Source organism: Akebia trifoliata, unplaced genomic scaffold, assembly GCF_017979445.1.
Source record: "Akebia trifoliata isolate Shusen 1 unplaced genomic scaffold, ASM1797944v1 Contig00210, whole genome shotgun sequence".
NCBI lineage: Eukaryota > Viridiplantae > Streptophyta > Magnoliopsida > Ranunculales > Lardizabalaceae > Akebia > Akebia trifoliata.
This window is the reverse complement of record NW_028236863.1, coordinates 17,565-38,523: the sequence shown is the minus strand read 5'-3', so window position 1 is coordinate 38,523 and position 20,959 is coordinate 17,565. Positions and strand designations below refer to the sequence as shown.

The 20,959-nt window shown below is 32.9% G+C and overlaps 1 protein-coding gene across 1 annotated transcript; it reads right to left on the bottom strand.

Annotated features, from left to right (window-relative positions):
* Window positions 1–9,780: 9,780 nt before the first annotated feature.
* On the bottom strand, window positions 9,781–14,306 carry LOC147381867 (uncharacterized). Its single transcript, XM_086429869.1, has 4 exons — window positions 12,996–14,306; window positions 12,609–12,857; window positions 11,499–11,577; window positions 9,781–11,417 (listed from the first exon to the last, which is right to left on the bottom strand). Exons 1-4 carry the CDS (start codon window positions 14,304–14,306, stop codon window positions 9,781–9,783), a joined length of 3,276 nt encoding a protein of 1,091 aa, XP_086285995.1.
* Window positions 14,307–20,959: the final 6,653 nt, after the last annotated feature.

The following is a 20,959-nucleotide window of genomic DNA, read 5'->3' as shown; positions in this document are numbered from 1 at the left end:
TTTTAAACCCATTGAAAAAAATGATGAAATGGTTAATTTTTGTCAAATTTTGGTCTGCTGGAACTTTTAGTAAAAAAAATGATAAATTACTTAAATTGATAAAATGGTAAAATGATTTTGATTTTATAAGCCTTGCTTTATTAGATAAATAATGGCAAATTGATGTGGTCTCGTCGTATAAGATACCATGCAAAGGATGCAGAGATCAATGCACTCACAATATTGGCCATCCCACATAGTACTCTCCATTTTTCTCAAAAACTTGGTCATCAATTGTTCTTCTTATCTATGCTCGAATGTAGGTGTCATTAACTAGCATGAAGATATTGAGAAGTGCTTAGCATTGGAGGCTCACACCAGGCTTGCAACTGGAATGGCAATGATATTCCTCGATGACGCCGCCAAGGGGTTGGATTGTACCATTCCGATCTGAGATTGTCTTCATGACCCATCAGGTAATAGCCCTTGTCATTATTAGCATCAATTCATTGCTCTATGTTCTTATTAGTATCATACTCGCGTAACGTAAAAGTTTTAGCAACAAATTGTCTCGAGAGAGTATCTGATGTGAAAGAAACAATCAGTCAGTCTTCAACAAGTCCTTCGATCTACTTTGGTAAGTTTTATCCGTGATTGCTTCCACATTTTTTTGTCAAATCCCATTCATATGGGCGTATCTCTATTTTTTTTTTCAAAAGTTTAGATATCAATTTGTGATAATTTTAAATATCGGTTTGTAACCGATGTCCAAAGTCTCAGACTTTGGACATCAGTCTTATAGACATCGGATTTTAATCGATGTCTAAGGTATGTTTTTTTGTGTTAGTGCTTTCATATTTGGAACGGTTTTTAACCATTCGGAATTCTGAGTTTTGGAACGGTTAAACACCGTTCCAAATCTTGAGATATAGAACGGCTTCCAGCCGTTTTAAGTCATTAACGACGCCTCGATTAGAGACGGTCGTTCAACCGTTTCATACTCGTTTAGAAACGGATATAAACCGTTCCTAATTTGCATTTTTGTTGTAGTGATGTATTGATTGACCGATCAACTCTCGGTCATATGAAAAAATTGTGATCAATGGGTATGGACTTTGCATTACTTTACATAAATCACTCTCCACTAGATTTTTCTAAATAAAGAACTGAAAGAATTAAAAAAAAAAAAAAACAGAAAATCTGAATATTTTTTATTAAAAGAATAAAGAATTGTACAAAAAGTCATGCAAACACGGGGCCTAACCTATTGGATATGTGAATATCACATATTTTTATCACTTCTTGAGCAACAAACTTCAATAGAAAAAAGTGGTTGCTCTTCAAAATAGTTGATATGAAAGGAACACAAGAACGAGAGTTTGATGAACTTTCATAGAAAATTGTAAAAATAAAAAATATTCCTTCTTAGGGATTAGCAAAATTACTAAATTGAGATAATTGGGTTCAATTAAAAATTAGTCCAACCAAAAGACCCAACTCGAAAAAGAGAAAATAGTTTGGCGCCATTAGCCGAACCTCCCAATCAAATTTCACTATAGGTTCGGCCTCATTGGACGGCGTCCTTTTTTATTGACCATACCATGAGGTTCAACCTCATTGGCTGATCCCCTATAAATCAGTTTCCACTATGAGCTTCAGCCTCATTGGCCGACCCCCCTCTATAAGCTTGATTATGAGGTTTGGCCTCAATAGCCAACCCTCCAATCAGTTTCTTCGTGAGGTTTAGCCTCCTCGGCCAACCCCACTCCGATCAATTTCATTATAGGTTTAGCCTCGTTGGTCGAACCCTTCTCTACATATACTTTGGGTTTTCGAGATCTAATTAATTGAAGAGGTTTGTCCCTTTAAGCCAACTCTTCACCATCATAATCAATTACAAAAGACCAATTTACTTAGTAACACAAGGAATAATATAGTGCAAAGTTACCTAAACGGTAAAGATACCACACAAGATTATTTTAGTAACCTAAATAGACACTATACCCAAAAGAGTTACAGCTACATAATTTAACTAACTCAACTCATGAAACTAAACAGTCATCGAGTTGGAGCAGTTACACATTTAAGGCCACTCCTCATGTTAGTTGCAAGAATCATAAGGAGTGGCTCGTTATTATCATCAAAGCATCATGGGATTTTATTATCATAAGTGTTACAAAATATGGGGGAGTGGTTACAACTAAGTTTAGTTGGCCCATTAAAAAATACATTCTATAAATACGGAGGCTTTTCTCACTCAAATCCAAGGCACAAACCACACAAAGATTCCTTATTCTAATTGTCTTCTTTTTTGCTCTGCAACTTTTCCCAAGTTATAACTTGATTGGCGGAAGCCCTTTGGCTAAGGTTGCAACTTAGGCTACTTGGAGGGTTAACCCAAGCTTAACTAAAGTGGTAGAACCCTCAACTTGAGCTCAACTCATTCCAACCATCGGGGTTTGAGCTCACCAACCCGAGATGGGTTGACTCGTTGAATATCCCTAATTTACTTTTAATCAATAATTTTTTATATTGATAAAAGGTATTTGATTTCCAAAGTATTGTCAAGACTTTGGAAGTGATAATAATTTTAAGAGATCAGATGGAAAATAAAAATAATGATGAAGTATCCTGAATATTTTGTATATTAAATATTTCAGACATTTTAAAAATAAAGGTATTTGATTTCTAAAGTATGATGAGGAGAATATTTAATAAGGTATATTGAATTATGATATTGCATTGTTGAATTTTAGATTATGTTGAATTTAATTTTTGGCATGGAAAAAGTCATGTCCAAGATAATCAATAATTTGATATAACAATCATATTAAAGTGAATTTGATGAAAAGCTCCAAAAAGGAAAAAAAAAATTCTTGATGATTATATACGAGATAAACAATATGTTATTTATCGTCTCAACACTAATGTTTGTCTAGTACTTGAGGGTGAAATAATTGGGCAAGTTAGAAAATGATTAAGGTCTTGAAAAACTATACACCTCTTTAATAAGGGGAAGCTTATGCTGATTAGGAACACTCTATCGAATATCTGGAGTTATTTTCTTTTGTTGTTTTTTATCTTGAAGAAGTAAAAGTTCAACTAGGAACTTTGAAGAAGGATATTTTTCTCAATGACAAAGTCAATAACTGAAAGTTCCATTTGATTAATTAAAAGATTGTTTATAAAAAATAATAATATAGGGCTTGAAATTATGTGATCCTCATTAGGACTTCACTAGCTAGGGAATGGTTATAACATTTTTGGAATGATATAAATGGTTTGTCAAGGATTGAATTTAAGACTAGACATAAATAAAAAAATTTGGTCTCTCATCCTAATTACAACTTGTTGGGACTTAAGGAAACAAAGGAACAAACTTATCATTCAAGAAGTCAAGAAACTCTATTTAGACTATCATCTTTAGAATCTTAAGTTTGTTATCTTATGTGTGTAAGCAATTTAAAGATTTGAGAAATTTTTTCTTGAAGACTTTAATCTTTAGGTGGGAATTTAATTGTAAGGGGAGGAATTAATTATTTTCATATTTCTCTTAGAAGCCATCTTTTCCTTCTTATCATTTAAATATAGCGACTTATCTAAAATAAATGTGTGAACTTAATAATATAAGGAAAGATAAGGTTTTAGATGCAATGATTCGTAAATTTGAAAAAAAAATAAAATTGATACTGATGTTTTTGTTTTGAATAAGATTGGGTTAGAGATTGATATCAACATGTGAATTCTAATTGATAATGATCAATTTCTTGAACTTAAAGAATCTACTACAAATTGAATATGTATAATCTGCAACAAAAAAACTCGTTATTGAAACTTGGAAATTTTATATTTAAAAAAAAATATATTGCATGAAGAAGGGGCCTAGTAGGTCATTGATTTAGAATTTGATGAATAATATAGATCGATGAATAAGGTCTTAATCATAAATTCCAATGAGATAAAAGTTTTGTGGAAACTTAGCAAAATCGCAACAGTAAACAAGAAGTTCATATGCGAAAATCGATCTAAATATTAATCGTGAGGTTTATTTAAGGAATTAAATACATACTTATTCTCTAATTGATATACATTTTAATTTCTTGGATGAAATTCCCTTTAGTGGGGGAGATTGTAATGTCTTGAATATTTATTATGCATCTCAAGGTAATTTTTTATATATTATGCATATCTCGAAGTATTTCAATTAATACTGGAATTGATCTTGTAGAAAGATTTAGGAGACTAAATTTAGAACATTTGGAAAGTATAGCTCAGATTATAAATATATGAGATCAGAGTTCAACCGAAAAATTAGTATATATCTCGAAAACGTGCAAATAACCCATCAAAATATGAACTTTTTATGTAATTCATTTTAGCTAAATACGATGATACTATTAGATTCATATTGAAAAATTATCCAAAATGAACTATAAATTTGCATAAATTGAAGTCTCGAGCATTAAGTTATTAGCAAAAGAAAATAATTACATTAATTACAATTATGTCCACTGGTGTCATATAAATATTAAACTTAAGTAAAAAAATCATACTTCTCTTTTTTCTCCAATGAAGAATACCCAAACCCTAAAATTTCAATCAATGATTCAAGCATCCTAGAATGAGAATTGAGAGTCTATGAAGAAGAGAAAAATTTCTCTTATTGAGATCTTCGCTTTAAACCAAATAATTTGTGTTAGGATGAAAAACAAAGATAGGGTTTCAAGCAAGGAGCATTTTAGAGTCATTCTTAACGAAATCTTATTGTAGAAGACACAAAATAGGTAGAAAATCTTCCATTCTCTTTCAATTGTTAGTTTTTGAAGAAACATAAATTTATCAAAAGTATTTTGTTGAAGTTTCTTATTTAGAGTTGATTTACTTTAAATGTGTCTAACACTTAGCAAATTCTAATGACTATTTTTGTGCCAGACGCATTTTCAACACAATGTCGAACACATTCCAACACATTGTTAGACACATTTAATAACTTTGAGTTTTCAATTTACTTTAAGCTATTCAATGAAAATTAGGCTATACCCCCCATATGGAAATAATGGAATAGTTTAAAAATCAAAACCTTAAAGAGTCCAAATATAATTATTGGGTCCAAGATTAAAATAAGAGTTTTGATGTTTTATCAAATTTTCAATCCTCATTTGTTCAAACCTTCCCTTCAAATTAAGCTCCAAATATTTTCAAAAAATCGTTTTACATTTTAAGAACTTTGAAAATCACATTGTTGACACTTAACCAAATTTCCTCAACTTTTCATAGTTTTAATTATTTATGATTTTATTTCATTTTTCAAGTCTTTTCTACTCAACCGAGATCATCATGTGGAAGTTGTTGATACCTTTAAATCACAAATGTTTTTTTAGAAAATATACTTTGATAGATATATAAACAAATAGATAATTGATCGATTGATTGATGGATGGATAATGAAAGCTTATGTTCTCCCCTTATTGAATGAGACAGTGACTCTAGAGATATGATGAATGGATGAATATCTCACATTCCCACGTCTACTAAAGATATGATGGATGGATTGATCAAAACAATTGGAAGACACTATCATTGTTTGTACTTTCAAGAAAAATAAATTGTATATATGTAAAAAAAATAAAATTATTTTGTTATACGAGAAAAGGTCGTAGAAAGACTAAAAAAAGGGATACGTTATCATATTTTCAGAAGCAACATGTTAGTCTATGATAACACTTGATATTATATACTCTTTGGTAATATATGATACCTTAGAATATAATACAACTTCTGAGATTTTGAAATTTTTTATCTTCTTTCCTAATAAACATTTGTGGGTAAAGACAATTTTTGTGTAGTATAGTGATAATTGAGGTTCACATGTATTATCTCTTAATAAGCTTAGACATGGGGAGTTCACTCCTAAGCTAGTTGGTGATCATTTGGGCCTGGAGTTGTTGAACGAATGACCAACATAATTTGTTCAAGTATTTGAACGTTAATCAACGGCCAATCTGAATCGATTAACCTGTTATCCAAGTATGGTAGCAATGACCGACCACATAATCAAATTTAATGGTGGGGTTCCACACGTAATTTGGTATATCGATATGCCATGCCAAAATTATCGTATCAACGTGTTCTTGAATACTCATATCAACTATGCCATTGTGTTTATATTATGTATTTTTCTTTATTATTTGATGATAGATTGATGTTTTAAACCACTGAAAGAATGACAGATTATTTTAATGATAGAACGATAGATTGATGAATATTACAATTGCTTACTATTTTTCAATTAGTATTTATTCGAATGTTATGTTATGATAAAACATGTATTATAAAAATATTTAGCATGATTATACATTTCATGTTGTGAGTAGATGTTGGAATGGTACATTTTCAATTGAGTAACTCCTCGTTATTCACCCTACCATTGAACATTTTAGATTACATGACTATTGGGGAACCAACTTATGAGGAGTTGTATGTAGAGGTTCTTGAGGAGACTAATGATGATGAGTTGCAACCACTATGTAATTAAGGATTATCATAGGATTTAGCAGTTGATTATGTTTTATATTTTGAGAGATTTGAACAAGTCTTGAGTTAAAATGTCATAGTTGATTGGAATAAGACTAGACATCACTTCAGTGCATGTCACTTGGTGTGATGTTATTGGGAATAATTTGAGTCGTGATGAATGCACACGGTTTGGTATGCAGGTGACGTGATAAGGGCACAGACCACACATTTGTTTCCTGTGAAAAAGATCTATGGTTTTGTTCCTTTACCATGACAGTCGCATACCAAAACTGTCTGCATTCATCATTATTCAATTTCAAATTATGTTTTTATTATCAGGTTGAAAAGCCAAGAGACTTGTACCCTATGTTATAGTTATGTCTCAATATTTGAGGCATGAGAGTGGCGTTTCGACCCTGAAATATTCACCAAAGTCTGGAGGGGGCACTTTTCATGTGAAGTGGATGGCTTTTAATGAAAAACAAAGATTTTCCAATGTCGTTGATATAAGACTTGACTTCTGTCCAACCCACTTTTCAAGTCTTCCACTCAATGCCAAGTTGATTGCGATAGGGCTAGACTTCTTTCCACACCACTTGGACAGCTCCTTGTGTGGAGATTAATGAACAATTTCGAAATATCTTTTTTTAATTATATGTTTGAGTGACTCCTATCTATGTTTTAGAATTTTCTGTCATCCAAGATTGGTTAGATTGACTCACTTAAAGAATTTCAAGTTGTTTTGGGTTTTAAGTGATCCGTACTCTATGTTTTAGAATATTATGTCATCCAAGATTGGCTGGGTCGACTTAGTTAATGAATTTCGAGTTGTTTTATCCCACAAAATTGTTTGAACCAATTTTCCGAGCCAACTCGGAGTAATTGCCAATTTTTTCGAAAATAGAAATAATATAATTTGAAAAAAAAATGACAATGAAAATTTGTCGCCTTGGTCCATTGAATTAATGGAATTCAATAGTCTGGGAACGTCGAATATGAGTTTTTTTTCATGTTGTTCATGCCAACACATTAATAATTAATTTGACATTAAACTAAATATATTTTTACAAGCTCAAATACCTTTTGGTCATGAAATTGGCCAAATAATTAAAAAAATATGATGTCAACAGTGAACAAAGATTTGTTGTCTCAAATTTTATGTGTTAAGCCGATCAACCAATGGTAGCCGCCACACATATTTGTAAATACATCATTTTTGCATTTGCCTAATTCGACACTTCATCATCCGATTACCGTGAATTCCTAATGATGAGCGTAAAGAACTTGAAGGTTTATGAGTATTATCCTGATTCCTTCCATTTCCACTCTTTTCATCATTCCTACTCGTTACGACTCGACATAGAAATTTACACATGCTTAGGATCGCTATACCTTACACTTGATTTAGCAAGTACGTACGTTTTAGGTTCGATACACAATTCAATAACTTAGAGACCTCGCTACGTTAGGAAAATACGACTTTGAAACATAGAAATAATCACATTGGGACTGAAAGAAATCTCATGCCAGAATTCGTAAAAATTCTACGTTAATTGATAAAATGACGAAAATAACCTTCATAAATTTTAGATCTCCGAAAGACCTCGAAACTACCTCCATTACACTCAATATCTAACTTCGACTTAGAGACCTTAATTCTTAGGAAAATATGACAAAAAAAAAAAAATCAAACAATTAAAATTAAAATCCAACAATTAAAATTAAAATTAAAATCAATAATTAAAATTAAAAAATTAAACAAATAAAATTTAAAATCTAATTTAATAAAAATTAAGTTTAAAATCAAACGATTAAAATCAAAATCAAAATTAAAAATTCAAACTCAAATCGAAAGCAAAATTAAAATCCAATCAACCAACAAGTCGAAATCAAATAAAAAAAATTCAAATTAAAAATTATTTGACCAATTCAAATTAAAACCCGATCGATCCACTTAAAATTTAATTAATCAATCAAACAAAACGTAATCGACTAATCAAACACAAATCAAATTAAAATTTAACTGACCAATCAAATAATCAGATTAAAATTAAATCAACCAATTAAATTAAAATTAATCGACAAACTAAAATTGATCCATAAGATTCAAATCAAAACAACCAAAATTAATCAACAAGACTCAAATCAAAACAACCAAAATCAACCAATCAAGACAAACTACAGGTAGTGTGGGATCGCCCCACCATCATTCTTCTAAAAGGAAATCAAACCAAAAGAAAGAAAATCAAAAACAGAAGAAAATAACAAAAACGTGTAAAAAAGAAAATAAAATTTTCTCTAGAGAACTCCAAAATAGAAACTCAGTTTCTATAAAGGAGAGGACTCTTCTCCTCCATGGTAGGCTGGGGGGAGGATGTCGAATATCACTCACAGACGTTTTCAACCATCAACTTTTTCTCCTCCATGTTTTGGAGCAAACAAAAAGGCATAACCAGCAGCCATTAATGTGCTCCACTTGCCTCTCCATTCTTTTTCACGTTTTAAGGAGGGAGGATACCCTCTCTGTGCTGCACGTCCACCTCACCTCCCTCACTCCATTGCTGCTACTCTCATCTTCTTACAGCAGCAACTCTACTCTCATCTCCCAGCACCTACAACGTCCCTCTGCCCAACCAACTTTCCCAACACTCATCTCTCTCTGCCCAGCCCTTCCTTCTTCTTCATTACCACTCACAGCCCCCATCTCTAACGCCATTGATTCCCCCCATCATCTCCATTAAACCTGTAATTCACCCATAACGCCCCAGCCCCTTCTCTTTATCTGTTGGTTGTTGTACCAGCGCCCTCGGCCATTGATCCTGCACTCTATAGCACCCATAACGCCCCAGCCCCCTCTCTTTCTCTGTTGGTTGCTGTACCAACATCCCTGCCATTAAGCCTGCACTCTATAGCACCTCTAACGCCCATCAATCTTTTTCACTTTCTCTGCTGCATTCACAGCATTGTAACTCAGCCATCCACAGCCTTGTAATCCAGCCCCTTTGCTGCCCAGTCTTTCCATGCGCTACTTGTCAAGTTTTAGATGAATTGAAGTTTTGGTTTGTGAGAAAAGATCATGGAGATGAAAGTAGATGAGATGAACTGAAAAATACTTTCATGAATTGAAATTGGATTATTTGAATTACAGAGTACTTGAACTATATTTATACAAGGCAAAATGAGAAATAACAGACTAACTAAGTCATAACAGAAAAATAACAGACTAACTAAGTCATAACAGAAACATAACAGACTAAGTAAATCATAACAGACTAACTGTAATAATTAACTCTTCTTCTCCTCTTCTAGTTTAACACGTGTAGCTTTAGATTGTAATTCCATTTGTTCAATCCGTGAGGCTATATTCCAACACCCCCCCTCAAGATGAACATGTATATTTAGGATGTTCATCTTGCGGAGAGTATGATGAAATGGAAGAGAGCCTAGAGGCTTTGTTAAAATATCTGCTAATTGCAATCTTGAAGGGACATAGAAGAGCTTGATGATATTTTGTTGCAGCTTCTCTCGAATAAGATGACAGTCTATCTGTATGTGTTTTGTTCTCTCGTGTTGGACTGGATTAGTTGCAATAGATAATGCTGATTTACTGTCTGTATAAACCAAAGTTGGCAGGTGGTGGTTGATACTTAGGTCCTGTAGTGCATAAAGGAGCCATTGAATCTCACAAGCTGTTGAAGCAAGGGCCCGATATTCTGCTTCTGCAGAAGATCTGCTGATGGTAGCTTGCTTTTTACTCTTCCATGAAATTAATGAATCACCCAAGAAGATGGCAAAGCCTGTTACACTCCTTCGAGTGTCAATACACCCTGCCCAATCACTGTCTGAGAAAGCCTTGAGCTGCAATTCTGATGAAGCTGGGAAGAATAATCCTTGTCCAGGGGTCGCCTTTAGATACCTGAGAACTCGAATGGCTGCTTGGTAATGACTAACAGCTGGTTTGGCTAAAAATTGACTGAGAACTTGGACGGAATAGGCAAGGTCAGGTCGAGTTAGTGTTAAGTATAACAACCTCCCAACTAATCTTCTATAGGCTGAAGGATCTTCATATAAATCAGAATCTGAAGCAGTGAGCTTTAAATTCGATTCCATTGGAAAAGCTGCAGGTTTTGCACCAAGAATTCCAGCTTGTTCAAGTATGTCTAGAACATACTTCCTTTGACAAATTGATATGCCAGTTTTAGATCTTGCTACCTCCAATCCGAGAAAATATTTGAGTTCCCCCAAATCTTTAATTGTAAACTTATCATGTAGAAAAGTTTTGAGCAGTTGAATTTCAAGCAAGCTGTCACTGGCTAAAAGAATATCATCTACATAGACTAGTAAAGCTATGAAGGATGAGTCAGATTTCTTGATAAACAAAGAACAATCTGAGCTACCTTGAGTAAAACCATAGTCAAGCAATGCTGTGGACAGTTTAGCAAACCATTGCCTAGATGCTTGTTTCAAACCATAGAGACTCTTCAAAAGTTTACAAACTTTATTTTCTCCTTTGACAACCAAACCAGGGGGCAACTCCATATAAACTTCTTCATGCAATTCACCATGTAAAAAAGCATTATTAACATCTAATTGGTGAATATGCCAATTTTTAATAGCAACTATAGCAAGCAGTAGCCGAATGGAAGTAATCTTTGCTACTGGAGAAAAAGTATCAAAGAAGTCCAATCCTTCTTGTTGAGTGTAACCTTTAGCTACCAATCTAGCTTTGTGTCGTTCTATAGTTCCATTTGCCTTATACTTGATTCGAAATACCCACTTACAACCTATGGTCTGTTTATTTTTAGGAAGAGTAACAAGTTCCCAAGTCTTATTTAACTCTAAGGCATTTATTTCATTTTGCATTGCAGATTGCCATTCAGGAATTGTAGCAGCCAATTTATAATTTTTGGGTTCTTGGGAGGCTGAAAGGGATACTAGAAAGGCTTTATGAGAAGTGGACAATCGATTTGCAGAAAGAAAATCAGATATGGGATATAGAATACCTTTGTTAGGAGAGCAAGCAACAATAGCAGATGAATGAGTTGCATTTGAAATCTGTGAAGCAGTACCACAATAGTAATCCTGCAAGTAATGTGGCATTTGTTTAATTCTTGAAGATTTTCTAAGAGGTTGTGAGGCTATTTGAGAAATAAAATCGTTGTTCAAAGGTAGTTGATGATGTGGAAGATTTTGATCGGCGATGAGGTGTGGATTGGATGTGATATTCTGATCTGAATTAAGGTTCTGATGTGAAGTTGGATTTTGATCAGAATGAATATCAGAAGAATGAAAATAGAAATCTGAAGCAGAATTTGTTGGAGGAAATAAGAAGGTATGTATCTCAGGATTAGATGGAAAAGCCTTGAAAGGAAAGACATTTTCATAAAATACTACATTTCTTGAGATGAAGACCTTATTTGTGTTAAGGTCAAGTAATTTGTAGCCTTTTATGTCAGAAGGATAACCTAAGAATAGACATTTTGTAGCTCTCGGGTCAAATTTATGTCTATGATTTGTGAGTGTTGAGGCAAAACAAAGACAACCAAACACTTTGAGGTGAGAAAGATTAGGTGGTTTATCAAATAGCATTTCGAATGGTGTTTTGTTTTTGAGAAGAGGAGTAGGAATTTGTTTATAATGTGTGCTGCAGTTAACACACAATCACTCCAAAAGATGAAAGGCATGTTTGCTTGAAACATTAAGGCCCTAGCAGTATTTAATAAATGTTGATGTTTCCTCTCCACAACTCCATTTTGTTGTGGAGTTTCCACACAACTTCTTTGATGTATAATGCCATTGTCATTATAGAATTGAGGCAAAAGAAATTCAAGTCCATTGTCTGACCTTACTATTTTGATAGAAATACTAAACTGTGTTTTTACCATTGTACAAAAATTTTTGAGGATAGAAGGAACTTCAGATTTCATCTTGAGCATGTATACCCAAGTACAACGTGTATAGTCATCAACTATAGTAAGGAAGTATTTGAAACCAGAGTAGGAAACAACATTGAAGGGACCCCATATATCACAATGGATCAAGTCAAACATTTTATTTGAACTGGTTTGAGATACAGGAAATGAAAGCTTTCTTTGCTTTGCTAAATGACATACATCACAGACATTTGTAGAATTGAAAGGTATAGATGACTCTAGCTGTCTAAGAAAAGGTAATCTCGAGTTAGAAACATGGCCTAATCTATAATGCCAAGTATCTAATTGATTTTGAGTAATAGCTGAGACAAAAGATGAAGAATTAAACTTGGGTTGATTGTAGATAGCAGTTTTTGAAGGAGCTTGAGATAGGTGGTACAGTCCATGTTTTTCAAAGGCAATCCCAATCATCTTCTTTGTTGAATGGTCCTGTAAAAGGCAGTAGGAGTCAAAGAAAGAGACACAAATATTAGACTGCTTTGTTAGTTTAGAAACAGATAGTAAATTGAATGAAAAACTGGGAACACATAACACATCATGCAAATATAATGTGTTTGAGAGACAAACATTGCCAATATGTGAAGCTGGAACAGAGTTCCCATTTGGCAAATTAATAGAAGTATTGATTGATGTAGGTGTAGATGAATATAATAGTGGTGAACAGATCATATGATCTGTTGCACCTGTATCCAGAATCCATGAGGATACATATTGTAAAGAGGAAGAAACAGAATAGCAAAGGTTTGAAGGTTTACCAGAAAATTGAGAAGTAACAATGTTTACAGCTGGTGAAGGTGTTTGGGTAGGTATTGGCGATGAGTTAGAATTTGCAAGTGCTAGCAATTTATTGAAGTCCTCAGAAGTTAAAGAAAACTTTTGATTCTCGTTACTGTTTTGAATATAGACCTCAGAGGTTGACATAGCAGCATGAGCAGTAGGTGGATTCCGTTTCCCTTTTGGTCCAGTCCAGCCAGGAGGGTATCCATGAAGTTGGAAACATTTCTCTACGGTATGGCCATTGTATCCACAATGAGTGCAATATAGAGAAGATCTCTTTTGTTTGTCTTTGAAAAACTTCGATGGAACAGGTGGCTGATTATTCTGTTTGGCAAGCAAAACATGAGTTTCATTGCTGACAGAATTATTGAGTTGTCGCTGGCTTTCCTCTTGAAGTAGTAAAGAGAATACTTGTGCCATACTCGGCAATGGTGAAACCATAAGCAATTGGCTTCGAATGGAAGCGTAGGAGTCATTTAAGCCAACCAAGAATTTTAACACATAATCAGACTGCTGTCTAATGAGTAAAAAATCAAACAGGTTGCAGGTACATGTTGCCATCTTTCCACAGCTACAAGTTGGGAATGGTCTGTAATTAACATACTCATCCCATAAGGTCTTGAAAGAACTAAAATACTCAGTGATCGATGAAGAACCCTGAGTAATAGAACTTAGAGATTTTTCAAGATGAAAAACTCTCGGACCATCGCTTCGTAAGTATCTAGTTTTCAACTCTTTCCAAAGATCAACAGCAGATGCAACATAAAGAAGACTGTTTCTGATTTCCTTGGAAATAGAATTCATTAACCACGAGAGAACCAAATTATTGGCACGCAGCCAAGCAGTATGAAGAACACACTGATTAACAGGAGGAGCAAGAATCGTACCATCAATGAACGCTGCTTTGTTCTTGACTGTTAGAGCAATGGTGATTGATCGACTCCATGCGATATAGTTATCACCAGTAAAGATTTCTGAAACAAGTAATGCACCAGGATTGTCGCTTGGATGCAAGAAGTATGGACTTGATGAATCATCCGAAGGATTGATCGTGCGATGAGAAGTATGAGAACGGATAGAATTTTCGTCGTCTGAAGTCATTTCTGGAATTTCTCCAAGAAATGCAAGAAAGTATGTAGAAGGAAAATGACAAAGATTTCAGAGCAAAATTTTTGGAAGGTCACGGAAGCAAAAAAAAATTTGATTTTTAATCTGATACCATGTCAAGTTTTAGATGAATTGAAGTTTTGGTTTGTGAGAAAAGATCATGGAGATGAAAGTAGATGAGATGAACTGAAAAATACTTTCATGAATTGAAATTGGATTATTTGAATTACAGAGTACTTGAACTATATTTATACAAGGCAAAATGAGAAATAACAGACTAACTAAGTCATAACAGAAAAATAACAGACTAACTAAGTCATAACAGAAACATAACAGACTAAGTAAATCATAACAGACTAACTGTAATAATTAACTCTTCTTCTCCTCTTCTAGTTTAACACGTGTAGCTTTAGATTGTAATTCCATTTGTTCAATCCGTGAGGCTATATTCCAACACTACTACAACGCTTCTCTAGCTGCCCTCGTCTCCCACGCCCTCACAACAGCGAATACTCGCAAGTTTTTGAATTATACCTAAAGGAATCGACTCTTGATAATTCTCTTTATAGGTAAGTTTATTGTTGGATTTTTTATTTATTTTTATCTTTGTTATTCTTTTACTCTTCGTCTTTACGACATTTTTTCATGTATTGATAGGATTAGGGAAACGCTTGTTTATGCGATTTTTGTTTATTTTATTTATTCTTGCACATCAAATAAGATTCGATAGCTTTTTTTTTTTTTTTTTATTATGTATTTTTCATATTTTTATAGAAGTAGGACTAGGAGGGTATTTTTTATTTTATGTAGTTTTTTGTGTTTTTATATCGATAAGATTAGGATAATTTTTATGTATTCTTTTCTATACATTATCTGTTCTTTTGCATATCGGTAAGATTAGAGAACATTTTTAGGCATCTCTCTTGTTTGATTTTTTATTTTTATTTTTGTTTGTATTTGCATATTAATAGGACCAGGAGAATTATTTATTTGTTTATTTTTGCATCTTTTTATGAATTTGTGGTGACATGATCCTTGTGTTTGAGCATGATGGTTCTATATGCTTTCTACAACGAATTTGTGATAAAGACTATTCCATGTGATGATATATTTTTAATATGACGAGTATGCATGTCGTTGCATGATAGTTGCTTTGCAAAAATTGAAGGTTGTGCATGCTGCCCGTTTGGGTCGATTTAAGAATCATTTGAAAATTAGAATTTTTTTATGCAATGATATTTATCAATCTCCAATTTGGAAAGTATGATAACCTGGATTCTTTATTGTTTGGTAAATTTCCAATTGGGTGACTCTTGACAAATCCATAAGCTTCTAATTTGAGACTTCATTGTTTATATCATTCTTTTTTGAAATTTATTTGTGGATCATTGGGAAACTCATATTTGGAAACTTTCTAATATGGGATTGCATAGTTTTCTATTTTGGGAGAACATATATTCATAGATTTCTAATTTAGAAATTTCATATTTTAGCAATTTTCCAATTTAGAAGATTCTGCATTCTTATATTTAGAAGGTTCACATTCATATGGGAATTTGGGCGTTCCTAATTCAAAAATTTACATATTTTGAAACTTACTACTTTGGAGAATATATCTTTTAAATTTCTAATTTGGAAATTCAACATATATTTTTTGAATTCTAATTTGTGAAACTTCAGATTCCCAGTTTGAAAATTCTATGAGTTCCAATTTGGTAGTTTCTATTTGGGACAGTTTGAGAAATACTTGCATGTGGAATTTCTTAATCGATTTTAGATCATGAGGCTAATTATGGCTTTTTAAAATCCTTTTATTTTTTGTGAAATTTAAAGAATAATCATATAATAATGGGAGAATCTTAGTCATAGGATTCATGTAGCAAACCCGATATAAATTGATGATGATGATTTGACCATAGTCTTAACCGTAGTCTTTCTTATTGACCATAAGTTTGTTTTAGATCGTACTAGAAACCGATCATGTTGATCGGGCGGGTTCGGTGCCTAACACCTTCCGAAACCCGTAATATGAACCCTTGCTCATCTCTCTGATCCGTGGACCAACCCATGTTCCTTTGTAGTCATTTATGGTTCTTAGACCTAAATTAGGTGGCAACTCCTATTCTTCAAAAACCCCCAATTTACTGATCGGACCCTTATCCATGATTTAGTGAAGAAGGGTCGACGCGATTTCAATATTAAAAAAAAAATAAATAAATAAAATCTAAGCACTTAAACCATTCAAAATTTTTCTTCCGTAATTTTCTCTTCACTAACCAATAACCCTTGTTTTTTCAATACACGTCAAGTCATATATGCCATTGGTTCATCAACTTAGCACATAAAATTCAAAACAACAAATCTCTATTCCTCAAGGGTGACCAAAAATGTGTTCCAACGTGTCATGACGTACCTATATACCCATCAAGATAACTTTTAATGACTACTAAGGCACAAAATAAATAAATATTGGCCAAAAATCAAGGTCATGACAATAAACTTGTTAATTATTTTAAAATAATTATTAATATTTTAAAATGCAAAGTTATATTTATTTATTTTTTTGAAAAACATTAAAACTAACATATAACTTTAACCCTAAGGGGGTAGCTCAATGGCAATTTTGGATCCAACAAGCGGTGAGATTCCATAGGTTGTGATTTCGATACCAAGTATGAGTAGTATTTCCTCGGGACCACATGCAAGGGCACACCCTCACTTACCCAGTGTGTGTGATGTGTGGACCTTGCATGTGCTTGGGGTAGGGACCCATATACCTTAGCTCCGGCCTTGGTTCTTTCGGTCCCTCTAGTGGGACTTGAACATAAGTTCGGACACCTACGTCATAAGAAAAATTAAAATATAACTTCTGACACGAGTTGATGTATTTTTTTAATTGATTGGGCTCTGTTATGTTTGTTACATTAGACTAATTCGAATTGTGTATCTAAGATTTTTAAAATTATTTATAGATTTTTCTCTACGGACCAAGATACACCTTTCAACCTAAATTTTCTTGATAAAATTAATATTTTCATAACTTATCATATTAAATTAGAATTTAAGTATGTTGATAGTCTAAATTATGTTTTTCGATACTTTTGAATTCAACGGTAACTCTGTTTGACTAAAAGAACTTCCTATAAAATTTTGACTTTTATCTACTTCGATTAAATGTTTTAATTCTTCAATAATAATCATGAGAAGGTTCTCTGAATTGTACATTTTATTTAACAATTATCTTTATAGAAATTATTATTTTAGATCGATAATATTATGATTTATTTATTTAATAATTTATTTATTTATTTTCTAAGAAGAAAATAGGTTAATATAGTTTACTTAATTCCTCAATATATGTAATAAATTTCCTAGCGTTACAAAAAAGCTCCAATTTAGATTCATATTTTAATTTTGATATGTTAGAGGTGTAAAACTTTTAGTTATTGGTGGATGAGAATATAGTGATTGTGAGAAAGGGGGCAAAGTTGAAAGTTGATGAAAATTTGAGATTTAACAAGGGAGTTCACATCGTAAGTGAGATTGCATTGAGAAGGAGGATTTTGAAGGTAACTTTTAGGGGTAAAATAAGATGAAATGGTGAAAATATGTAGAATGGTGTGAGGTTTGTGAGAGAAGGTGTGTGTAAATTGAGGGTAGTGGAAGAGCATTTGTGGAAAAGGTGTAAGTTGATTTTTGTAACTTAAATAGGTTGGATCCTTCAACCCATTTGAGTTGAGTAGAGTGAGTTTTGATTAGAAGAATGATATTGTGTAAGAGAGTAAGAATGAGAGTATGTAAGGGAGTGATTGTAGATTTTTTTAGGAGCATGGAGGAGATGGTGACATGTGTCAAATAGGTGTGAGGTGTGTGTATTTGGTAAGTTGATTAGGGAGAAGAGATGTGGGGGTGGCTTATGATGAGGGATTTGAAGAGAGTGATGGAGGTAGGTTATGACATAGGTATAGGTCAGATGTGGGTAGGCTAATTTTTTAGAGAAAGGTGATGGGGTTGATAAATGACTTAATAAAAGGAGTTATGGTGGTGACATGTGTCCTCTTGTGATGATCTTGGGTCATTGTGGTACCGTGATTGGTGGTAATTGTTGGATTTGGGTTGATGCTTAGGATAAGAGTTTTGGATTGGGCTTTGGATCTTATGAGCTTAGAAGTTGAATTGGATTTGATTAGAGTAGCATTGGGTAGGTTGAGAAGTGAGGTTCTTAGCCCATGGGCTAAGTTAGAAGGGGCTTAAGTAATTTATTTAAAATAACACAAGCTTTTGGAGGGTTTGGGTTTTGAGACTCATTCCAATTTTCATGTATTTTTAGACACATTATGTTGAGGGCCCGTTCAAATTTGGGAGTCTGCAGTAATATTATTGGAAAAAAAGTGTTAGACAATACTAACGTCTCCATGAAGTATTGGATGCTAGCATTGCCCTATATATATAAGTGGATAGGAATCATAAATGCTTTTTCACGCATGTCTCGATAAAAAGCATCTATGGTTCCCATACACTTTCACATCAAGAAGTGCGATATGAGGTTCCAACCTGATGTCACTTCAACAAAATTATTCATAAATATTACATAATTATATTTTTAATTCATTTGGAATTTGATAGTAACTGAGTGAATCCTATAACGATATGAATATAATCTTTTATCCTAATTCAAATTTGAATACCAAATTTTTTGAATAGTATTTGAATAATCAAATATGGAATTGGATAATGGATTGGACATCTATTTTTTTCTTCCGTGTAACATATTGTCCATTGACGCATGGTCAGACCAAGTGCTAAAGGCAAGGTAAATCAAAGTCTATGTTTAAAGATTGATGCTAAATGCATGTTATTTTTTGCCAACGCCCTTGACATTCCTTTTTCTCTCGTGCCTTGAGTGAAAAAAAAGTAAACTTTTTTATTTGATTATCTTGTGACATTCAAAAACATGATTTAATGCAATGGAGTTGTAGAGGACAAAATTATATGAACTAAATTATTTTTTTTTTAAATAGTTATTTTTGATTGTTGAATTTTATTTTTGATCGGTGGAAGTCTATTTTAAACACCTTGGATCAAGCTCGAAAAATAATATTTAAATATATATAATTTTTTAATATGAAATATTTCATGAAATTTAAAAGACTGTTGTTGGATTGTCAATGTGGGACCAGTTACCCTTTTTAAGATTTGAAATCTAAAAAAAATAAATATGTGAGTAGTGGGCAAGAGAGAGAAACACTCTCTATTGCTGAAGTAATTGTGTCACATGTCGAATGTTTGTTGGACTGTGAGCCAACATATCATAGGGCGTTGGCCAAAAACAACGTCTATTTAGCATTTCTCATGTTTAAAATATAAATTTAAATAGAGGAATGCTAAATTGGCACTGTTTTTGGCTAATGCCCTAGACACCTTATGACGTGTTGGCTCACTACCCATCAAACGTTTGACATGTAGTGCAATGACATCAACAATAGAAAGAGCTTTTTTGTCTTGTCCACTCTCCACATATTTATTTAGTTAGATTTCAAATATTTAAAAGGATTCTCAGGCCCACATTGACAATTTAACAACACAACCTTTTAGATTTCATGAAAATATTTATATTAAAAAATTATTGTTTTTTTAGCTTGATCCAAGGTGTTGAAAATGGACGGCTACCGTGCACCCAAATTTAAAAATAAAATTGAACGGTGAATAATAATTATTTTTAATTTATTTTTATTAAATTTATATATTTTGTCCTCTTCAACTCCATTGCATCCCATCATGTTTTTGAATATCACAAGATTATTAAATGTACATAAGAGAGAAAAGGGCGTCAGCCCCGTTGACCAAAAATAACATGCATTTAGATTCACGCATTTAAATAACAGTGAATAACAAAATAAAACGTATTATACAATTACACAATAAATTGTTATTGATTTACACAATAAATTAAAAATATGTAAAAGAGAAAGAAACGTCTATGTTTCCTCTCTCTCTCCCTCAAGCTCTCTCCGAATTAGCTCAGGCTAGTTATCCTCTCTCCAATCGATTTATTTTTTCTGATATCTCTATGTTGACTTCTTTGTCCGTCCATTTCTTTTCAGTGGTAAGGCATTCACACACACACACTTCTCTCTCATTCTGTTTTTTTTTACTCATTTGTTTCTTTAGGTTGAATCCATGTTTGTGTTTCCATTATACTTTAAAGAAACTTGATCAACTTCGGTCATGTAGTGATGTAGACTATATTTTACTTTTTTTTTTTTCGATGCCATCAATTTTACAAGATCCAATGGCTTTTGGCTGTGTTGTAGAGAGCATTGAAAAAATGGATGGAATTCGGGTGGTTGTGTAAAAATAGTTGTCAGTTTTAGATGTCCACCAAACACGTCCCATTTTATAATTTAGTAGATTTTTTCAATTTTATTTCATCTAAACAGAAACAATTGTCTAGATTTATCTTCTGGGATTTAATTTCTTCCTGCATGCCTTTACTAGCTTGAACTGCACAATTTCAACATTATCCTTCCCTCTGATTGTGTTTTAGTTACAGTTTGATTATTAAATATTTGTTCTTGTGGAGTTAATCTTTTTGTATCTTGGAACAATTTTCATCAACAGAAAAATTAGATTACTTGGAACAACTC